Source organism: Struthio camelus, chromosome Z, assembly GCF_040807025.1.
Source record: "Struthio camelus isolate bStrCam1 chromosome Z, bStrCam1.hap1, whole genome shotgun sequence".
In the NCBI taxonomy this organism is placed as follows: Eukaryota; Metazoa; Chordata; class Aves; order Struthioniformes; family Struthionidae; genus Struthio; species Struthio camelus.
Window position 1 is genome coordinate 23,660,223 of NC_090982.1, and position 20,607 is coordinate 23,680,829.

The 20,607-nt window shown below is 43.2% G+C and overlaps 1 protein-coding gene across 1 annotated transcript in view; it reads left to right on the forward strand.

Moving 5' to 3' along the window:
* The first annotated feature begins 3,320 nt into the window (after positions 1-3,320).
* Positions 3,321-20,607, forward strand: part of SH3GL2 (SH3 domain containing GRB2 like 2, endophilin A1) — a 98,400-nt gene continuing 81,113 nt past the window's right edge. Inside the window, exon 1 of the mRNA XM_068928375.1 lies at positions 3,321-3,472. Coding sequence (XP_068784476.1) covers positions 3,428-3,472 — 45 coding nt within the window. The 5' untranslated portion in view covers positions 3,321-3,427. The remainder of the gene's footprint in view (positions 3,473-20,607) is intronic.

The following is a 20,607-nucleotide window of genomic DNA, read 5'->3' on the forward strand; positions in this document are numbered from 1 at the left end:
TGGAAAACTTGTTCTGCTATCAGACTTTAGATTAACACCGTACAAGGGTGCAAATTGTTGCTACAACATCAAGAATTTATATTATAACTTAGACAGAGAGCCAGAAAGGACTCTTCACCACATTTTGCTGAGTAATGTAGTCTAGACGACTGGGTTAAGATATGGTTTTCAGAAGTGTGGTATCCTATTAACTCTGGTTATGTTCACTTGCTAATGTTTCTGAAAATGTTTTCTGATAATGTTTCTTGAATTAGGATCTTAACATTTGAACTACCCTGAATTAATTGTTGCTTTGAAGATCTAGTAGGGGATTTTAGGGGGAGTGGGAAGGCTGTTTTTTGCTTGTATGCTTTTTTGCTTTCTTTAAAAAACTGAAGAGAGCAGTCAAGGAATAGTTTGTTAGTAAATGATTGGGCAACTGGTGGAATAGAGAGGGATACTGTTATTCTAAAATCTTCAGAACGATATTATCATGTAGATTAATAAAAGTGCTTCTTGTACGATCATGATTGAACTATCAGTATTTACAAAATCATATTACAACTCTTCATGAATCAAAATAGTAATTATTTCTGACACATATGGGGAATCTCCTATATGTTACTGCCCATTGTACTTGCACAATAGGTTTAAGTTAATAAAGATTTTTTTGTTAAAATCATCAGATAATGACGAATAATAAATACAAATATATTAATACAAATTATTAAGTACATGATATATTTTATATATTTATACTAATAAATACTGCTAGAAGTAGCAGGCAGTTCTAAACTTACAGAATGGACCTTATTTTATAGAATAAGACTGATTGATTAACAACTAAAAATTGTAATGTATATGCGTGAAAGAGGACCGGGATTGCAACTACAAAGGTACTTACCGCATTTTGCTATTGCTCGGGTATGCAGCCATGACATTTTCTTTGTTCTTTTCTATTATTAGAATTTTTAGTTGGCATAAGAAATAAAATGAAGTGCTTAGCCTATTACATGTCTTTGTGTCGAAATGGCATTTGCAGTTGGTATATGTATAGTGCATAAATATGTATATATTACAAAATGTGAGACTGTACATTATAAACAACTATCATTTGTTATAGTTTACTGTGGTTTATAAAAAAAAAAATCATCTTCCTGAAGCTGATTCCAAGCGTTATTCATGTAGATTGCTCCAAGAAAAGAAGTCACAAGTGAATGATATACTGGACTGAAGAGCAGATATAAAATGAAGTTCTTATTCTCTGGCTGACAAGTATCACAATTTAATTTAGTCAAAGCGGTTGTAACTCCATGGACATGGACACATATAAATCTTGTTTTAATACTAGCATGTTCCACTCCCAGGAATATAGATGCTCTAAAAAAAAGCGTAAGCACAGTCAGAAGTGTAAGATTGGGCTGTGAGAATCCATGTGCGCAAAACCACCACCATAAGGTGAGTCAGGGCATCCAGCTACTGTTTGGGATGATTTTCAGATGGGCAACATACTAGTAATTCCAATCAACACTCACTGTGAGCTGCGGGGGCATAACACTTTTGAAAATGAAGCGCTCTGTCTCCAGCTTATCACCTAAAACCTGAAAGTGGTGGACCCCTCATAGGCCCACATTGTCTCTTATTTAGTCTCTTATTCATTTATCATATAAAATGTTTATCACACAAGAAAGTACTTTTCTGCCATACCACTGGCAGCCTTCAGATCCTGAAATTTAACCATTTTATTTCAGTTACCGCATAACAGAGGAAAAATATTGTTCATTTCATATGTTTATTTTATATAAATAAATAATATTACACCATTTCTAGTTCTCATAGGTCTATTTTCTACCTCTTGCTGTACTTGCAGACTACAGAGCCCTGTCCCAAGAACTATGCACAACATGAGTTTTCTGTTAAAGGCACAACGGCTAGTGCAAGAAACTCCCAGTCCGGACCTTGAAATTCCAGATAGTCTCACTTTTCAACCTCTAAAATCACATTAATACTAAAGTGAATGCAAGCGCTTCTTCTGCTCCGCGTGTATTTGGGACCAGGCCAGAAGGTGGTGCCTACTTGCCCATGGCAAGGCTATCACAGTTTCCCACTCTCTGATGAGCAGAGCAATGTTCTTGGTTTGTCTTTCTTCCTGATGAAAGCCCTCTGGTAACGATCCAAATGCACCAATGGGACTTTGGTGTCCAAGATCCCGCCCGTCGCTGTAAGACACTCATAAGAACAGCAATAAGTCACTACATCCCTGTGATCGAGAGGCGTCGCGTTGTCCCTGGACCCAGGTATGTGGCCCAGCTGCTTCCCCACACCCCGCAGAGCGGAGGCCGTACGTGGGACCGGACGGTGCTCCAGTGCACCTCTCCTCGGTGCCGGTCACGGGACCGAGCGCGTGAGGTACACCACGGTGAGTCCACGTACAGCTTAGAAACAGCTTTCAGTGCTTCTGAAAATGTGTTTGCTGCCTAACTAGCTCGTGTTGAATCTTTGTAGTAACAGAATTACAAAGCCAACACAGCATGGCTTCTTTCGCCCAGCTGATAAAACATGAGTTTTGTGCAAGTGCTCATCTCTAGTCGGGTAACGGCAACACACATATGCAGGGACTGGTCCAGCCTGCAGAGAGCATTTGGATCACATTGCTCACATTGTTTAGGCTTTTGCTGGCATAACCCGATCAATCTTAACTATTGCTCTGTTAGCGCTTATAATCTACAGGACTGAATTGCTGAAGTACAGGATATTGACTTTTTTCTGGCTGTGCGGGTTTTCGCTTCGAGCCAGTACCCGTACCAGCAGGTCAGAATAGGCAGGCTTTAGATTTGCGCTCCCACATGTCACTCGGACGTTGTGAAGGGGCAAGAAAAGGGGGGACCCCGGTGAGCCAGCGTTAGACCACAGTCAGTGGCCGGAGCGTTGCCTGGCCAAGGCCAACCAGGCCCGAGGACGGCAGCCTGGTGTGGCCAGCCGGACCACGCTCATTGCCCGCCCGCCTTTTCGCGTGACTGCCCCGTCCTCCCCCTCGCCGCGGGCTCATTTCCACGCAGGACGCCGCGGCGGCGAGGCGCGGACGCCGCCGGCCGTTAGAGCGCGGGGACGGGGGGGAGGGGCGCGGGGGGGGGGGGCAGGGCGTCCCCGCTCGCCCTTTAAAGGGCCGCGCGCGGCCGGCCCTGACGTCACGGCGCCCCGCACCGCGGCCGCCGCCTGAGAGGCTCCGCGGGCGCGCGGCTGGCGCGGCGCGCGCGGGGGCAGCGGGCAGCGGGCAGCGGGCAGCGGGCAGCGGGCAGCGGGCAGCGGGCAGCGGGCAGCGGGCAGCGGGCAGCGGGCAGCGGGCAGCGGGCAGCGGGCAGCGGGCAGCGGGCAGCGGGCAGCGGGCAGCGGGCATCTGGGCTCGGCTCGGCTCGGCTCGGCGCGGGTGCAGCGCGCCGCCCTCGCCATGTCGGTGGCCGGGCTGAAGAAGCAGTTCCACAAGGCGACCCAGGTACGCGGGTGCCAGGCGTGTGCGTGGGGTGCTCGGGTGGTGGCGGTGGCGCGGTTGGCCTCCGGTGCGTGGTGCCCGGCTGGGCGGCGTGCAGGGAGGGCAGCGCAGGATGTGTGGGGCTGCGCGGGTGTGCAGGCTGTGCGGGGGAGGAGGCTGCGCGGCTGTGCACGGGGGTGCAGGGTGCGTGAAGATGCTTGGGTGTGCATAGGTGAACACGGGTGTGCGTGGGTATGCATGAGTGTGCACGGGGGTGTGTGCTGTGCATGGGTGTGTGTGGGTATGCATGCGTGTGCTGTGTGGGTGTGTATGAGTGTGTGTGAGAGCACGGGTGTGTTGTGGGTATGCATGAGTGTGAATGGTGTGCGGGTGTGCATGGAGGTGCATTGTCCACTAGTGTGCATGGTGTGTGTGTGTGGGTATGCATGGAGGTGCATTGTGCATGGGTGTGTGGGGGTGTGCATAGGTGTGCACAGGTGTGTGCTATGTGTGGGTGAGCACAAGTGTGCATGGGTGTGTTTGTGTGGGTATGCATGGGGGTGCACAGTGCATGGGTATGTGTGGTGTATAAGTGCCCACCAGTGGGTGTGAGTATGCATGGGGGTGCACGGGTGTGAGTGGTGCATGAGTGCACATGGTGTGAGAGTGCACATAAATGTGCAGGTCCTCAGCTGCCCTCTGCCCCCTGGACTTCCCCCCCCCCCCCAGCCCCTTCTAGTGGGGTATGGGAGCCCCAGGAGTGCAGGGGCAGGTCCTGGGCCGGTCTGTAAGGACCGTGCTTATGTGGGGGAACCTCACTGCAGTGGGGCAGCTGTTTGGCAGAGATCCCCACTCAGGCCTTGGACCTCCAGCTTACACTGGCTTCATAAATCAGCAAGAAATGTGCCATGCTTCCTTGCCCTCCCCTTGCCCCCCAGTACAGCCAAAATCTGACTAATACAAGAATGAGTGGAAACTGCGACTTGTCCCTGCCATGTAGTTACACCAACAGCCCTTATGACCATGAGCGCAATGGGATACGTCAGGCTCTGCGTGGGCACACGCGTGCATCAGGTGACATTGTGTCTCAGCTTTCATACCACATTGTGCTGCATTGTTGGTTAAATGCCCTTCACGGAAACCTGCTACACTCATGACACGTGCTGTAAGGTACATCTAGGGCACCTGGGTCCATACTGCAGTGTCTGCTGCTGCTACTACTTCATTTGTTATTTATCCCCATGCTCTCTAGTGCTATTAGAAGCCAGGGAATCATCTTGTACCTAAAATAAGAATTGCAGGATCTGTGTCAGCCCTGTTTAAGAAGCAGGCAAACTGAAGTACACTTTTTAAAATAACGTCAGCTACTTATTCTCCTTTATTTAAGTTATTAAATACGCCTGCAAAGCAGCAGGGGTAAACTCTTTTTTGGACAGAGCACACTGTAAAAGCTGTGTGCATACTGGTCTATCCTTCAGATGACACTCTTGCACTGACTGCCGGGATTCATTTTAGCAGCAGTAGTGTCATTTGGAAGGAGAAAGAGTTTAACTGATTGGAACCAAAACTGTAAAATTCTGAGGCCAAATTTAGCAGCCTGACATCAGATGACCTACGGATTTTTGGGCCCAGCCTTGACTTTCACAGATTATGTGTACACAGGCCACAAAGACACATTCATGTATGAAAATGACTCACAAATAAGGTTGCAAAACTGGCCTGCTTATTGGCTTGTTTTCAGTGTGAGTGAGAAATCAAGGGCTCAGTCCTGCTGACCTTGCTCTAGGGAGTAATCCTTATGACTAGGGATTAATCTCTATGTGGAATGTGGATTGATTTTTGCCAGTACAAGTGAAGCTTTCTAGATAAGACAAAAGAACTGATTCAAAGTTTTAGAAATTCCAAGTCATTTCCTTGGTTCTTATTCACATTAAAATTCCAACTAATGTGTCATAATGTAGCCCTAAATCATACAGGGAACAACTTCAAGTTGTTTCTGAGGTTGCTGTGTTCTTTAGACTGATTTAGCCTTCTGCAGACCTTGGTTTGGTTTCTATTGTTAATGTCATTATTCTTGTTGTAACATTAGTATGCCATATACATACAGACTTCATGATTATCAGTGTATAATAGTATTATTGCAAAATATAGTTCCCATCAAAAATACAAAGACTGCTGGCACTATTAAATACTGATGTTCTGTTTTTAACTAGAAGTCATGTAGCAGGACAGGAAGTTCAAGCCTGACAAATTCCTTGCAACAGTGGCAATAGCACTAAGTCATTGCAAAGCAGGAGGAGACTTTGCTTCTTCTAGAATGAATGGAGTATTCACAACACTAATGGCTTTACCTTGATGCAGCACCATCAAGTTCAGAGGAAGTACTCCTGAGTTTGTAGAAGTAAAGAGAAGCCAGGAACTATTTCTACGGGTTTGTCTGTAGTTTTAAGAACAGTTGAGTAGTTTTGGATGGTACAGATTTCAGTGTAGGGCATTTGGAGAGAGTTATTTTAAAATTGCATGAGCTTTGTTTCCACGTGACTACATTCATCACAAAATATGGCATTTGGGAGGCATATTCAAAACTAAACACTCACAACGTAATGATTCTGTAGGGAAAGAAATGATTCTGTAGGGAAAGAAATGAACAAAAACCTTGGGAATGGCCATGACCAGGATTCCCCTGGGAACCAGTGATTGATGCTTAAATAGCAATCTGAATGGAATGATTTGACTCAAAAGGCCTGGACTGCAATTTTACCTGGGCTTCTACCTTTGTATTTTGCTTTTTTGATACAACATGATTTAATTTAATTGGTTTTAACCAAGGTAGAAGTCAAATGCATAGGTATTTTTATGGAAAACCCAGGATTCTTACTGGAAGAAACAGCTGAAGAAAAGACTTCCAGTGGGTCATCAGGAGCTTGTTACATGCCCAGCCTTTCAGATGGAGAGTAACGTGCTTCCCTGTTTAACAAGGCAGCCTATGAAGTACACAGTAAGAGATTAAAAGAATAACCCTAGTCTTTAATAAGAAGCAAATGAGGCTCCAGTCCTACTATGCTATTACCCAGGTAGTAAAAATCCTTAAGGCTTCAAAGGGATTCTGGGCTAATTCAAATCTTTCTGCCCACCTAAGTTCATTTGCAAGAAGAGTGTATTAGTGATGAGGCAGAGGTTGAAAGTCATGGGTGTTTATACATGTAGTGTAGTAATAGTGTCCTCAAAGAGGGTCTGCTGATTAGCAGGATCCAGGAAAGGTCCTGAGTGTATGCATCACCAAAGACTTGTGAGTAGTTTCAAAGAAATCAAAGGGAATATAAGTATGATTGAAGTTCATCTCTTGATGAACGCTTTTGTAGACTATCATTCATCTAGCCAAGTATTTCTTAAGTTATCTTGTGTGACTACAAAGAGGGCCAGAGAAGGTCGAATACCAGCATAGAGAGACACTCAAGGTTCATGAGGGGTTAAACAGGGTAGATTTAATGAAGGACTTACTCTCCAAGCTGCACGGGGACCCCAGGGAGCCACGTGGAGGGGTCGCTGAGGGGAAGTTGCTGGACGCGTGGTTTGGATACCTAGGCGAGACTCAACATCTTGCATCCTAAGGGCCCCTTAAATCTGCTAGAACTCTTTCCTTATCTCAGCTGTGCCAACCTTGAGAGACTGCTGTCCGGGCAGCAGCGAGACTTTGTTGACAGAACGGAATACGCGTGGCTGGCCCTGATGGGCATGTGGGCAGCGCGTGGCTTCACACACGGGGCCTGCTACCACGTACTCTGCCAGGCACTGACTCCTCGCCAGCTCTTCCGCAGGTGTGCTCACCACGCTTTGGCAGAAGAATGTATAATTTCTTTTTATATTCTTTACGGGGGGTAAAGTAATACTCCTTTATGCACATTTTCTACACTTGCTGAATTCTCAAAATACAGCTAACCGATTGTTTTATTTTCATCTTACTGATGGAGAATGTGGCTAGTGATATACTGATACCAGTATTTTCCAAATCTATATCTATCCCATATACTATGATATGTTCCTATCTATCCCACTGCCTTTGAGACCCGTGCATGCTTAGCAACCTAGTTCAGTAGTCCAGCTTTATTTAAATACTTACTTGTAGCAACTGCATTAAATTTGATCCTTGAGTCAAACTGTGAAGCAATAGCTAGAGCCTGGCAGTCCAGACTCTGGTCTCAGGAGCCTCATGCTGCCCCCTTACTGCACTGGGAAACAAGCAAAAAACCTAATGGACCTGCTTGCTTTTCCAGTGAAAGCACCCATCTCTGCACACTGACTCTGACTGGAGCTGGAGCTCATACCAATTCTGCCTGTCTCTTTCCTTATTTTCTCTTGACCTCATCCCACAAACTGCATTTGGTACATACGTATTGCCACCAGGTAGGTAAGTTAGTTTGGGAACTTGTCCAATGCTGTATTTTTCCCTAGGGTGGCTGCTGCACTTTGTTGCTTATGTTGGACTTGATGCCCCCGCTCCTGTGGGGGCGGAAACTGCTGAGCAGATGGAGGAAAGTGGAAAAAGAGCTGTCTGCAAGGTAGTGTGGCTCTTCAAGGATGGTGTGTGGAGCCGGATGAGGATAGTACTCAAACTAGTTGTTAAAAACCTGTCCTGGAGGGCTGGTACTGCCAAGGGTCTTGTTGTTTCTCTCAGTACAGAGTAGTGCATTTTGTGATCAGGAGAGCTGAGTGTCTTTTGATCCAGGAATAAAGACTATTTTTGGAAAAGATACTGCTTTATCTAAGAAGGGGATTATTTCCACTGCAGGTAGGGAAGCTCCTTCTTTTTGTGCACTTTAGCTTGGTTGCCAGATGCAGTATTCACATTTGGCATCATTCCCACATGTCCTTTTATTGATATTATGTAATTGAAAGGGTGAAAAATTGACCTTAATCTAAATTGCCCTTTTCTTGGATATTGTGTAACCCTTCTGAGTTGCTGGTGGCTTTAACAGTCTGCTCGATTTCTAACCTAGTCTCCAAATCTAGTTGTAAAAACTGCTGCTTTGTGTGCAAAAATAACTTTTTAAAGAGCATATCTCAAGCATCCATCACTGCAGTATCTTTTTACCCGATGTATGCAGTTACCATCTCTACATCTACAAAGCTGGAGCAGTGGTTGACACCCATCTGTAGTTTTCCTCCCAATTATCTGTAGAGACAAAAAAACCAATGCTACGCTCAAAACATAACCTGCATCAGAATCTTATTTTATATCTCAACTGTCATCTCCTCTGGAGGTATTACACAGCAAGAAAATAGGAAGGACTGGCTGCTCTTGGTCATTCATGCACAACAGTGTCTTTAAGATTTAAATGTGCCCTTGAGACTAGCATGCTAATGGTATTTCACAAAAAATGCTGAAGCAGCGTAAACGGGTTTAACAGAAGCAGACTTTGCAGTGGTTCCTGGGCAGAAGATCCAGTGGGTTTACGTAGCTCTCAAGTGCAAATGTGTTAGAGGTGCTGCGTGGCCTTTCTCTTTTGTCGTTGGGAAAGGAGGTCGGAGGAGCTCGAGCACAGACAAGCCATGACCTGACTGTGTAGCCTTTGGCTTGAAAAGCCCACCAGGAGAGAAAGTGTTGAAAATCTATATTGCAGGCTATCGGGAGCTGTTGCAGCTCTGTGAGGAGGGCTGAAGAGACAGCGTGCACGGCCAGTGCTCAAGAGAAAACGCACAGATCAGGGAGCCCCCAACCCTTGTCTTAGCAAAGGTTCGTGGAACTCCCGGAGGCAAGTAAAGATTCCCTCCAAAGCCCGTTTCTCCTGGACAAAGTTTTTGCTTCATCCTTCCCTCTGGCAACTGCTGTGACTCTGGGTCCCCATTTTCTTCTCTATTACAAGGCCCTATTGGACAAAGATAGCGCTGATCCTCACATATGTATATGGAGATACACAGAGGAAAGTAAATGATGCTAAAGCACAGTATTTTTTACTGAGATCTTTGCCACAGCCAGAATTACCTAGCCTTCCATTGCTTATCTAATCCTGTACTTAATCCTGGAATAGAAACAGTAGCTTTTTTTAAACCTGAGGTTGTGGCAGATGTCACACGAATGCATCCTGTCACAAAAGTGATAGGAATTAAAATAACTTATTTTCCTGAAGGAAAGGGGGAAAAAGGAGTGAAAGTCACATTTTTCTTATACCTTACACTTTTTCACAAGCATTCCCTTTATGGAGACTTCAACCTCTATAGCCCAGTAAGAAAACTATAAAAATTTTCTGTTCAGAGGAATTATGTAGAAAGATCTTTCCTGACAGATAAGGTTTGGGGATACACAGACCAAATGTACTTCACAGTTTGGGCAAAGCTTGCAGGGTTAAACACTGGAATGAATTACCTGAAGATGCTGAGGGGGTTTTACAAACAAGTTGGAGAAACAGGTGTTGGTGAAGGTATGCGTCTTCAGGTGTGTGTAGACATGTGATATTGGTCTGATATCACATGTGATGCTGGCACAGCTCTCAACTCCAGATCCTTTAAACCACTGGTGCCCATAACAAATGGATCTTCAAAACGACACCAAAGTGCCCTCAAGCCTATGAGAGTCCTCATATGCTTACCTTCCCATGGGTGAAAGTAAGCACATGCAGCATGGGAGAAATTAAAAAAATAACAGGGCCATAACCTTAGTCTGGCTATAAATGGCAATCACTGTGGCAATCCTAGATAAGGTGGTTCGTGGATTTGTCCCACTGAGCCATGGTTGATGTGGTACTGATGACACTGACATGCCCCTGATGAAGACCCCATGGGATGCTGTGTGGCTATGTAGTCCTTAGAGAAAGAAAAAAAAATCCCTTGTATGTGGACTGTAAGTGGGCCTGGCTGTTGTAGCTTGCTTTGCTGTGATCACACAGAAGGGCACAGGTTTGTTCTTCCCTTGTCCCTGTCGCCCTAACAGGGCGTTATTTGACCCACGGGGAGGTGTTGCAGACAGCAGCCGCGTGGCCTGGTTAGCACCTGTTAAAGGTGACCCAATATGATGTCAGGGGCCTCCTGAAAGAGTGAGAAATGGTACCAGTGGCCCAGCCGATGGGCATATCACTCTGGGGTAGTTGGTGAAGTGAGTCCACGTTTACTGGGTGTATATGGAGAAGTGCCAAGAGCTGAATGCATTGTCAGCAAAACAGCTGGCATCATATTGATATGATTTCCAGTGGGCTGTGTGTTGGTTATAGTTTCCTTGGATTTGTAATCGCTTTCTCAAATTGGGATATTACACAGACTCCTTTGTAAGCAGATGTTTTAAAATAGAGTAAATTGTTTGCTTTATTCCCTTTTTTCCCCCTGCTCTGCTGGCAGAAATGCTATCTACACCACAGAGTGCTAAAATGTTTACAGTCTCCTCTGCCTCTTTCATCTTTTTCTGTGTGTCAGTTTGATTTTTGTGACATACATACGCATATATGCATGGGCGTGTGTACATCCAGTTTAACTTGGATTGTCTAAATTCCAGTTCTGACTGGTTGCCAAAGGTCTTTGAATGTGACAATAATTTAGCTGAACATTTTGATATGTTGCTCATTCCGGTAGTATTTTCACTTTTCTATTAACAGATTCAGTTACTGTTCTGCAGTAGCATTAAGGACCCACTTCTCTTATTTTCCACTTTAAAATATATTCATGCATTGAACATCACAGAAGTGGCAAAGACATGGGGAAAAGCGCTACCGTAACAAAACTGTTTGATGATAAAACATGTTGCAAAAGAGATGATTTATTTTTCCCAGAAGAAAAATCTCCTGAAAACTGTTCTTGGAACCTACGTTTATGACTTTCCATAGACTAACGGGACTCACTGTTTTATACAGCACCAGCCAATATGCCCGTCAGTATTTCTAGGTAATTTTCCTGAGCTCTTTTTCAGGATATACAACTTTCAGCCCTCAAGGTATCTGCTAAAAATTCATCTTTATGCAAAATCTATCTAGATGCAGAAAACCAGACACAATTCATAAGACACAAATCTCAAAAATACTGTTTGTCCTTCTAGATGAGTCTGTGTCAGAAAGCTATGCCATTGTAAGCTAAAGACTGAATTTAAAGTGTTGCAATTTTACAAGTATAACCCTAGGATGAATGGATTTTCTCTTGCCAGTATGAAAGGAGCTTTTCTACTTAACTGATAATGTTTGGAATGGATCTGAGGAAAACAAACTAAGCCCCCACTTCCGTCTGAGTGAGAGTATTTGCATATGAGTGGTCGAGGCATTAGGGATGAGCAGTTAGTATACTTTTCTCAGCAAATTTCCCCAGCTGAATTTGTATTTGTTTAGGAATGCTACCCTTGGCATGCAAGTGGAGTTAGTTAAAGCTGAGTCCTGCTCCAGGTGAAGAGAATGGAGGCTATTTTATACAGGAAGAGGACCTGAGTTTTCTGTTTGTTATTTCTATTCCATTTCCTGCTTTGACCAGAAGAAGATGAGAAGAAGATGAGATTTGATTTTCCTTTCTACTGTTACGAAAGGAAATAATCTCTTTTAAAACAGAGATGAGGTATGTGGAAGGTTCAAAAACCTGCAAATATTTTTCCAGGAATCAAAATGTTTGGAGGTCGAAAAATATCTTGAGGTACAGAGGTAACCACATATGTACATGATTTATTGATAAAGCTTCATCATTCAAGCAGCCTTCCAATAATAGTAAAAAAAAAAATGGAAGTTTATCTCTCAGGAAGGATGCTGGATCTTGTGCAGCCTCTATTATTGATGTTCTAAATTTATTTTTAAAACATGACCATATTATTTTGAAGCTGCAGGGGAAATCTGCTCTCCTCTCCACAAAAGTGCTGAAAAAACATCTTACAGTATATGAGGTAGATCTAGTGTTGGCAAAAGTGGATATGACTGCTGCAGGCAGTAGGCTTATAGCTTCTTTAATACACCGTGCATCTGGCCTCCTTAGCGAGATAGGATAAATGTGAATTTCTGGAAGACTTAACAGCTGAAAGCAGAGGCAAGCTTAGACAGTTCCGAAGTAAGTAATGTAGATCTGTAACAGTTTTATACCGAAAACTGTCTTTTCCTTCATCTGCTTTGTCCAGTTTGTCCAGAGCTACAAAAAGGGCTTGTGACAGCAAGAGTTTGGCTTTGCATGGTAGGAATGGATTTCTGTTATTAAAACAAGAACAAGTGCCTGCTATCAAAAGATACATGACATTTTTTATTTTGCAGTGTCTTAATTAGAAATAAACTAATGTAGCGTGATTTAGGACCTATGATTTTTCACAAATGTCAGATCCCTTCTTAAATGTCTGGTTTGACATGTCTCAGAACAACTACATTTGGATGACCCAAAAAATTCCGATGCTAGAAATAGGCTGTAGAACTTATCATGTTTCCCTCAGAGTCTTCTAGTTTTAATTTAACTGTAAAGCCCTGGGCTGATGCATGGGAGTAAGTTATGTGAAACAAGGATGAACAAGAAGCCTAGAAAAATCAGCTGGGCCCAGCTCTTTGCTCGTGTGTGTATGGATAGCTCTGACTGCAGTAATTAGTGAAGAGCCAGCACTTGGCATTTCCTTCTGCCTTAGTGTATGATATCCAGGATCCTCAGTTCCTGATCTGGACGCAGTAATGCTATGTGTTCTTCTAACATGGGACGGTAAACAGCTGTTATCCCTAAAACATGTACAACTTAACACCAGTGCATTTAAGAGGCCAGCATGGAATTAAAGGTTTCCAGGAGAGCATGTGAAGTCAAGTGTGACTGGGGAATTCAAAGCCTGCATTGCTTCTAAGAAGATGACCCCATGCATTGCAGATTTCCTGTCTCACAGGGAGAACTAATAAGGAGAAGGGAAGGGAGTCTCTTCTGCTGATTTGGAGATAGTCTTTTAACAAAAGCTGTTTGATAATCACTGGAAAATAAGCTCTGCTTGACTGAGGTGCTTGCTCCTTCTGCTAGGGAGAATTTGCTGTCCTGAGCAGGCTAACACAATCTTTAAGTTTTGCATGAAATTTTTCCTCAGCACTGACTAATGATGACTGTTAGTTTTTCTGATCAGTGTAGTACCTGCTTGAAATGTTCGACTCATACAAATAATGATGAAGTACAAAATTATTCTAGGCAGAGGCTGAACTGCTTTGTTAGTGTGTTCCTAGGGCTATCTAAAGTGCCATTACATATATCTTGGGGTCAGCACCTGAAAGCACCTGGCCAAGCTGCAGAGGTAAAACACCCTTGCAGGTGGTTTACCAGCTGCCCAGTTACATGGCTTTGCACGGTTGAAGACAATTTTTCCCCAATTCTTGCTTCTTTGTATCCCAGATGTAGAGGGAAGACTGTTACTTGAGTCTGAGAAAGCTCTGAGGCAGACTGTAAAATAAAAGTTTTAGTAGGTCTTCAGAAAAGGAACTCTTTCTGTAGCGTGCTGTTCGGTGCCTAGCATAAACAACGCAGTTATATGGCTTGCTTCCCCATACCCCCATTAATCACCAGACATATGAGTCGTTGTGGCCCTAAGCTCCACAGAGCCTCAACTCCAGGGGCTAGGCTTTTGGCTCATGTGTTTCTTGATGCACATTGTGGATGTACTGGTTTTGAAACCAGCCGAGCATGCTTATGTCAAGTTTCTGGCTGGGGCCCACTGATACTACTGCAGAATCCACTGTAATGAATTAAGTTCCTAAGATTAAAAAAAAAAAAAAAAAAAAGAACATGGATGGTCTTCAACTCTGAAAATATATGCTAAAGTACAGAAGAGAGAGTTCAGTGAGGTTCAAAAAGGCCTAGCCTTACACTCATTTCTATTGCTGTAATTAAGGGCTCATGTAGCTGATTTACTCCTCTCATCTTTGAGAGCAAGACCACTTCTCGAATAGTACATTAAAATCAGGTGTATAGGATCTGTAACCACTTTTATGAAAAGCAGACAGTCTTCCCAAGGAGATTTGGAACATTCTCTAGAGACAGGCTGACGTGGTGCTGCTATGACTTGTTCACTTTTGTTTTAGGAAGGGCTTTTTCTCTCTTGCACAGAGCATTGGCGCAAAAGAGACCTGTAAAATTAATGAAGCTGCAGTAAAACAGACTGTTCTATTTTCGTATTTTTTTTTCATTTGTATTTGCATTTACTACACTTGTATTGAGAGAAACTTCTTCATTTACACAAGCTTAAGCAAATTCACTGCTGTAGACTTCTTTTCCTGATTTCCTCCTGAAACGTCTTCAAACCTATATAAAATATTGTTACTGAGAATAGTTTTCTTTTAAGTGCTTTTTTTCCTTTTCTTGTAGAAAAATGGAATTTGGGAAGGTAAATTAAGCAGCTGAGAAGCCACACATCAAATGCGATTTTTGTTGAAGAATAAAGGCCAGATCAGGACTATGAGAAACAAGCCTGTGCCATGGCTGAGGAAGAGGCAAATCCTTCTTTGGATCCTAGGGTGCTAGAGCTTTTGAGAGCACAGGATGGAGCAGGTTGCAGATGGCCAGTGAGGAGGAAGTTAGGAGTAGGTTTTGCCTTCACCTGCTACATTTTAGGAAGATTATTAGCGATAGACTGAGGTTTCCACAGAAGATTGTGGCCCCTTTTTTACGTTTTTTGTCCTCTACCGCAAAGTCATGCGGGCATCCATAATAGGACAACATGCTGTGTCTGAACCTCTGTTAGAGATCAGCAGTAGCTTGGGGTGTCCATTTTCTGGCCTAGAGTCTCCAAATGATTGCCCTTAAGAGCGACTTTGGTTTTGCAGTTATGGATTCAAAATGTGCAATGTTCAAACTTAGTGATGTGAATAAGCATGAATGAGATAATGCCACCTTGCACTGTTGTTATTCCCAGATGAGAGCTAAGAGTGCTTTGCAGTGATGTTATCCCACTTTCACTTGCTTGGGCTACCCTTGAAAGTTACCGTGTGTACACTGGGGAAGGGAGTAAGAGATATCTCAGGCTGCCCCATGCTCAGCTATGGGAGGCCCCAAGGGAAAAGGATAGGAACTTAATGCTGTCCTATCATAGATGAACATGCCTTCCTGATAATGAGCCCAGGATGGGGAGAGAAGGAAGGAGAGAAAAACACACACACTTTCCTGAGTAAGTTTGTGTACACGGTTGTATAACCACACAGTCACAGCTCCTTTTTTTTTTTTTCCCCCTCCCAACCTGAGCCAGCAGGGAAAACTTCCCTGCAGTGCACTTGTCTGCAACCATTTCCATTTCCATATTACATGCCTGCGCTGCAAAGCGACCAGGAGGGCAGAGGGAGCAACATTTGCCGCTCATTGCACCATCCCTTGGGCCTCTGGCAGGGTCTGCGCACCTGCTTTGCCTGCCCTCTGCACCGTCTGAATGTTATCAGTAAGTTAGGACTCAAAGAGACGCAATAAATTCTTTTGAGTCCTCTTGGCTCTACAGAAATAAAAGGCTGGAGCTTGTTCTTATATCTTATTTACTATTCAGTAGCAAGGATGCTCTCTTTAACAACTGCCCTAAATTATAAAACTACATAATGTGACTCTTAATTCTTTAATGTTTAATAGCTAAATAAATCAGTACACAAAAGGAGGAAGTTATCTTAATGTAATACCCAAGTGCATGGAAGCAAACCCATGCTCGAGCAAATGCTTCAACATTTTTGCCAGAATTGTCTCTTGCGAAGGTTTCTTGCACTTGGACAGTGGATGTGGCCTTGTTGACAGGGGACTTTGACTAATGTATGCACTATATACCTTTACTCAGCAGCAAGAAACATTCTGCTGATTAGGGGTGTTTTGCTTATTTTGGTGTTTAGAAGTTGTTTTTAACAGACCTTTTTTTGAATCATGTGCTTCTGCAGCATATAATCCCAAACATTAGGAAAACATGACAGAGTCAAGATGTTTTAAAAATTAATAAAGCTCTCTCCTTTTGTCGTCTTTTCTGAATTCTCTTGACTTCAAAGTTTAAATTTTCAGTTCTTTTAAGGGTAAAAGCTAGTATTTTCTTACAGTCATATGATTATGAGACTTAGATTTTTAGAAGGAAAAACAACAAATATCGGGAGACTGATGACAGCCGTTGCAAAGACCTGGCAATAATTCCTCTGAGCCATTTTGTCTCCTTACAACTTACCGCCTTTGAGAGCTGTTCCAGTTTCAAATACATGGCCAGGTCTTTGACTGGGGGTTGGCTGTACTCCTCCCTCCTGCTTTCCTTTATATTGAGCAGTTTACCAGCTGACTGAAATTTCTGAGCCTGTGCCTAGATTGGAAAGCCACACAGTGCAATAGGCATGGGTCTGTAGGGCAAAACAGTTGGTGTGGATCAGTGTTCCGCTTTGGAGGTTTATGTTTTATTTGCAGCTTTATTTTGGACTAGCTCTAGTCTGTCCTGTGGACTAAATGCCTCTTAATGGTTGAAGCACTTAGGTGAGGTCTTGGAATGAAAACTGCCCTTCAGTTTCATTCAAAGGGAATCCAGTTCACATGCTCCAAAGATTGCTCTGCAAAGTAAATCAATCTGGGGTGAAGGTGATTTGTTGAAAAAGCGTACTCTTGATCTGCCTAAAATGCCAGCATAGAAGAACCCTTAATCTGGAAAAGATAATTGGTAGATGACAAGCATGTCTCTTAATTTATTTGCATTATCTAAAATACTTTAGGCAAATACTTGTGAAAACTGTGGGAAATTATCTCAGTGCAGGAAGGCTTTTCTCTGCTATGTCAATATTTAAAGTGTAGTCTTCATACAGGCATGAAAAACTCTGTTCAGCTGATGAGTTGACTGAGTTTTCAATCTAATAAATTGCTTGGCTGCTACTAACTTCCTTTGTAAGGAAGGATATGAGTAGATAAAAGAAGAAAAGTAACATCATCCACAGCGAAAAGAAATATCATGAATTTGAAGATCAAGAGTGCTGTTATTTAAGACATAGTATACAAGTGAACAGATGTGGCAGAACAGATTTCTCTGTCTTGACTGCATTTTAAAGAACTAGGTTGTATCTTCCAAGGCACAGGATTTTGCACGAACTGTTGCAGAGCTATGAAATACTCCGAGGCCGTCGACTACTAAAAGGCAGTGTGTCCCACTGATCTCTAGTGCTCAGGGTAATGCTGCTGTGTTACCATTGGGGAGTACCACCTTCAGCAGATGCAACATACTGGGTGCTGACTCACAGTACTGGTTGTTTACATCTTCGGGGTTTGGACTGGGCAAGCCTGGATCCTGAACCACTTCGCTCCTGTGCACCCCGATCAAGGCTGGGTAAAGCTATTCCTGGGTAAAGCTATTCCTAATATCCAAGGGAGCCCCAGTGGCAGTGTAAGCTTTGCTGTGAGTTGTTCTCCCTGTTCCGCATCACTCTTGTCTCGTTAATACGCCAGAGATCTGGCGCTGAAAAAATAGCTGCGAGGTAGTGAGGAGACCTTCTGCGAATTTTTGATCTATTGTAAATGTGGCCCTGGAGCGCAAATGCCCATCTAAACTGATTTTTATTGCTATTGTGTATGTCTTTGTTTGACAGGAGCTGTTGATCTTATGCAACTGGAGCATTTGCCCTGTGAGTAGAGAGGAGTATAGCCCTGCTTTATGCTGGTCTTGCGGCAAAGGATTGCTATGTAATTCATGACTTGCTGGAGTGCGCTATGCTAGTGAGCCTAGGTATTGCCATAACTGTCTCTTGTCAGTGACTGGAAATATGTTGTTTGAAAAATACTGTATTTCAGCCGAAGATAAACCTATTTCACCACAGGATGTCAGGCAAGATTTGCCTTTGATACAGTATTCAGAGGGGCTGGAAGACCTCATTAATTTTATCTGTGTTGGCTAGGCAAGTTTCCATGTAAAGGCAGGAGCACCTTAGGTTCAGGAAGTTCCTGCAGAAGTCCCTGGACTCCACATCTCTCTGCAGAGTAGAGAGGACTGCCAGAAAGTTACTGCCCCTGTGTGGCAAGAGTGTGATGCCTGCATTAATTTTAACCATCTTTTCATTCTTCATTTGCGCTGCAGCTAATCAGCTGTGTATGGTAGGATAAAGAGGACATCCTGTACACTTATTTTTAAGTTGTCATATTTAATCTTTTCATAGAGATGAGGATTTAGATGAAGAGAGATTATTTGGAGAGGTAAAATTTTCTGCACTGAGAATGAGTTGATCTTAATTCCTCATCTTTTTAAAATTGAGGCTGTCTGGCTGTGCTTTCCTTCTGATGTCACTTAGGGCTGCTTAATTGTGATAGAGGTTGCTTCTCCTGAGGAAGGTTCTAATCCGTGAAAGAATTTGTAGTTCTTTTAATTATTTTCAGAACATATATTATCTGTTTAAATAGATTGTTGCACCTCTGATTTCATCTTAGAGTTGTTGTAGAGATTGGAGGTTAAAGGCTTTGCCACAGGGAGGCTCTCTTGTTTGTGGGCTTCCTTAATTTGCTAGACATATTGGAGGAGCAAACGTGGCCATAAGATGTGTGGCTGTGACTGTGTGGCTTAAAAAAAGAGAACACTTCAGGACATCTTCTGCTATATCTGTGCAAAGGCTACATATCAGCTAGTATGCAAAAGTGTATTCCGCATGTGAGAGCGGGAGATGCCTCAGAGCACCTCTAGGTTTGTCTGTCAGCTGTGGGACCGGGTGTTTGGCTGAAGCATATAGTAGTTGCTGGAGTTAAAGGAAGAAAATGTTCCTTGATATGTATAACCTTTTGAGCCTTTCTTGACTTGCACTGTCTGAAGGGCTTTGGTCGCTTAGGGAACTGAAACTAGGGGAAGGCTTTAGCATGTTTCTTCTACGTCTGTGCTGGCCAAAGTGGTTCAGATGCGACAAATGCTGGTGCATATGTGAAGCAGTGCTAATTTATACAGTTTTAACTGTTGTAGCTTCCTCCTAGTTTCTCTTCCAGATCTCTGAACTGAAGCTGTGAATTCTGGAAGATTTGAAAAGCCTACTGGTGAGAGGGCAGCTGAACAGATGTAGTGTTGCCTGTTTTGACCAAGCATTTTTTTCTGGGAGCCTTTTCTTTTCTGATTGTGAATTGTTTTACTGCGTTGTGAGAAAGATGAAATGTTTATTCATGTAAGAAATTCCTCTATTGCAGGCTAGGTATAAATGGCATTCTGCAAATAATTATAAGAACAGAAAAGGCTAAATTTAGGAACAAAAAACGATAGTTTTTTCTTCTGCCTTTTGTAGTCCTCCATCAGCGCTCAATTCCCCTGAAGAAGTTAAAGCAGTAAAAAAAAAAAAAAAAAAAAAAAGGCAGTGAAAAACAGTGTGCTGTACCGCACCAGAAGAACTAATGCTCCCCCTCATGCTTTCCTGAATAATGTTAGTCATGCTGTTGTTCTTAGTCAGTTTCCTTTCACTTCTGTGGTCCTTACGGAGAATTGGTTAAGTTTTAATGATTTGTCTGTTCTGCTTGCTCTGAGGCATGACAGTAGGACGGTAGTAGACGGTGATTCTGCGGTACAGTCATGCCGATAAAATATACTCATGGTTAATATATTTCCTAGAACAATTAGATATGTTGTGGTTGGTTTAACCTGGATTTATTGTTGGTATGCTGACTTCTAGAGCTCAGCCTATGCTGACCTGTGAACATATTGATAAATGGGTTGAAGAAACCATTAACTGTGCTCTAATTTCTTTCCTTTATGTTGTGGGACATTTATTTCCCTGTAAGAAGAAGGTAATACAGTGTGCATAGCAATAACTGCAGGACTTGCACTGTCTTACTGTACATCACTTATTTTATGTCTGGCTCTAAAGAGTCATTGTGATCTCTGCAGTCATGCTCAGTAGGAGCATGTGGATGTCATCAAGTCAAAATTTTCGAGGCTGCATTGCTTTCTGGAGTTTTTAGAAAGCCCTTTCTGTTATGGAGTGCTTTCATGTAAACTGGAAAGCTTTTTTTTGTGTTGTTGGGGTTTTTTTGGCTTTAAATCTTTTTTTAATCAAATGTGAGCTCTGTCTTATACTTATTTTGTAGTCGTGTTCCCGAAAGGATGCTAAGCTGGGCCTATGTAACTGGCCTTCATAAGAGCTATGTTCCGTCTGTTTACTTGTGGTTTTTTGAACTCTTGCAGTTTTCTGGACTTAATGGCGGACTTAATGGCAACACTGAGCACATTTAAAGCAGTCTTGAATTGACCAGGCAGTGGAGGACGAGAAGCCCAAAAACCTATGTTGTGTGTAGTGGTGGAGCGTTCAAGT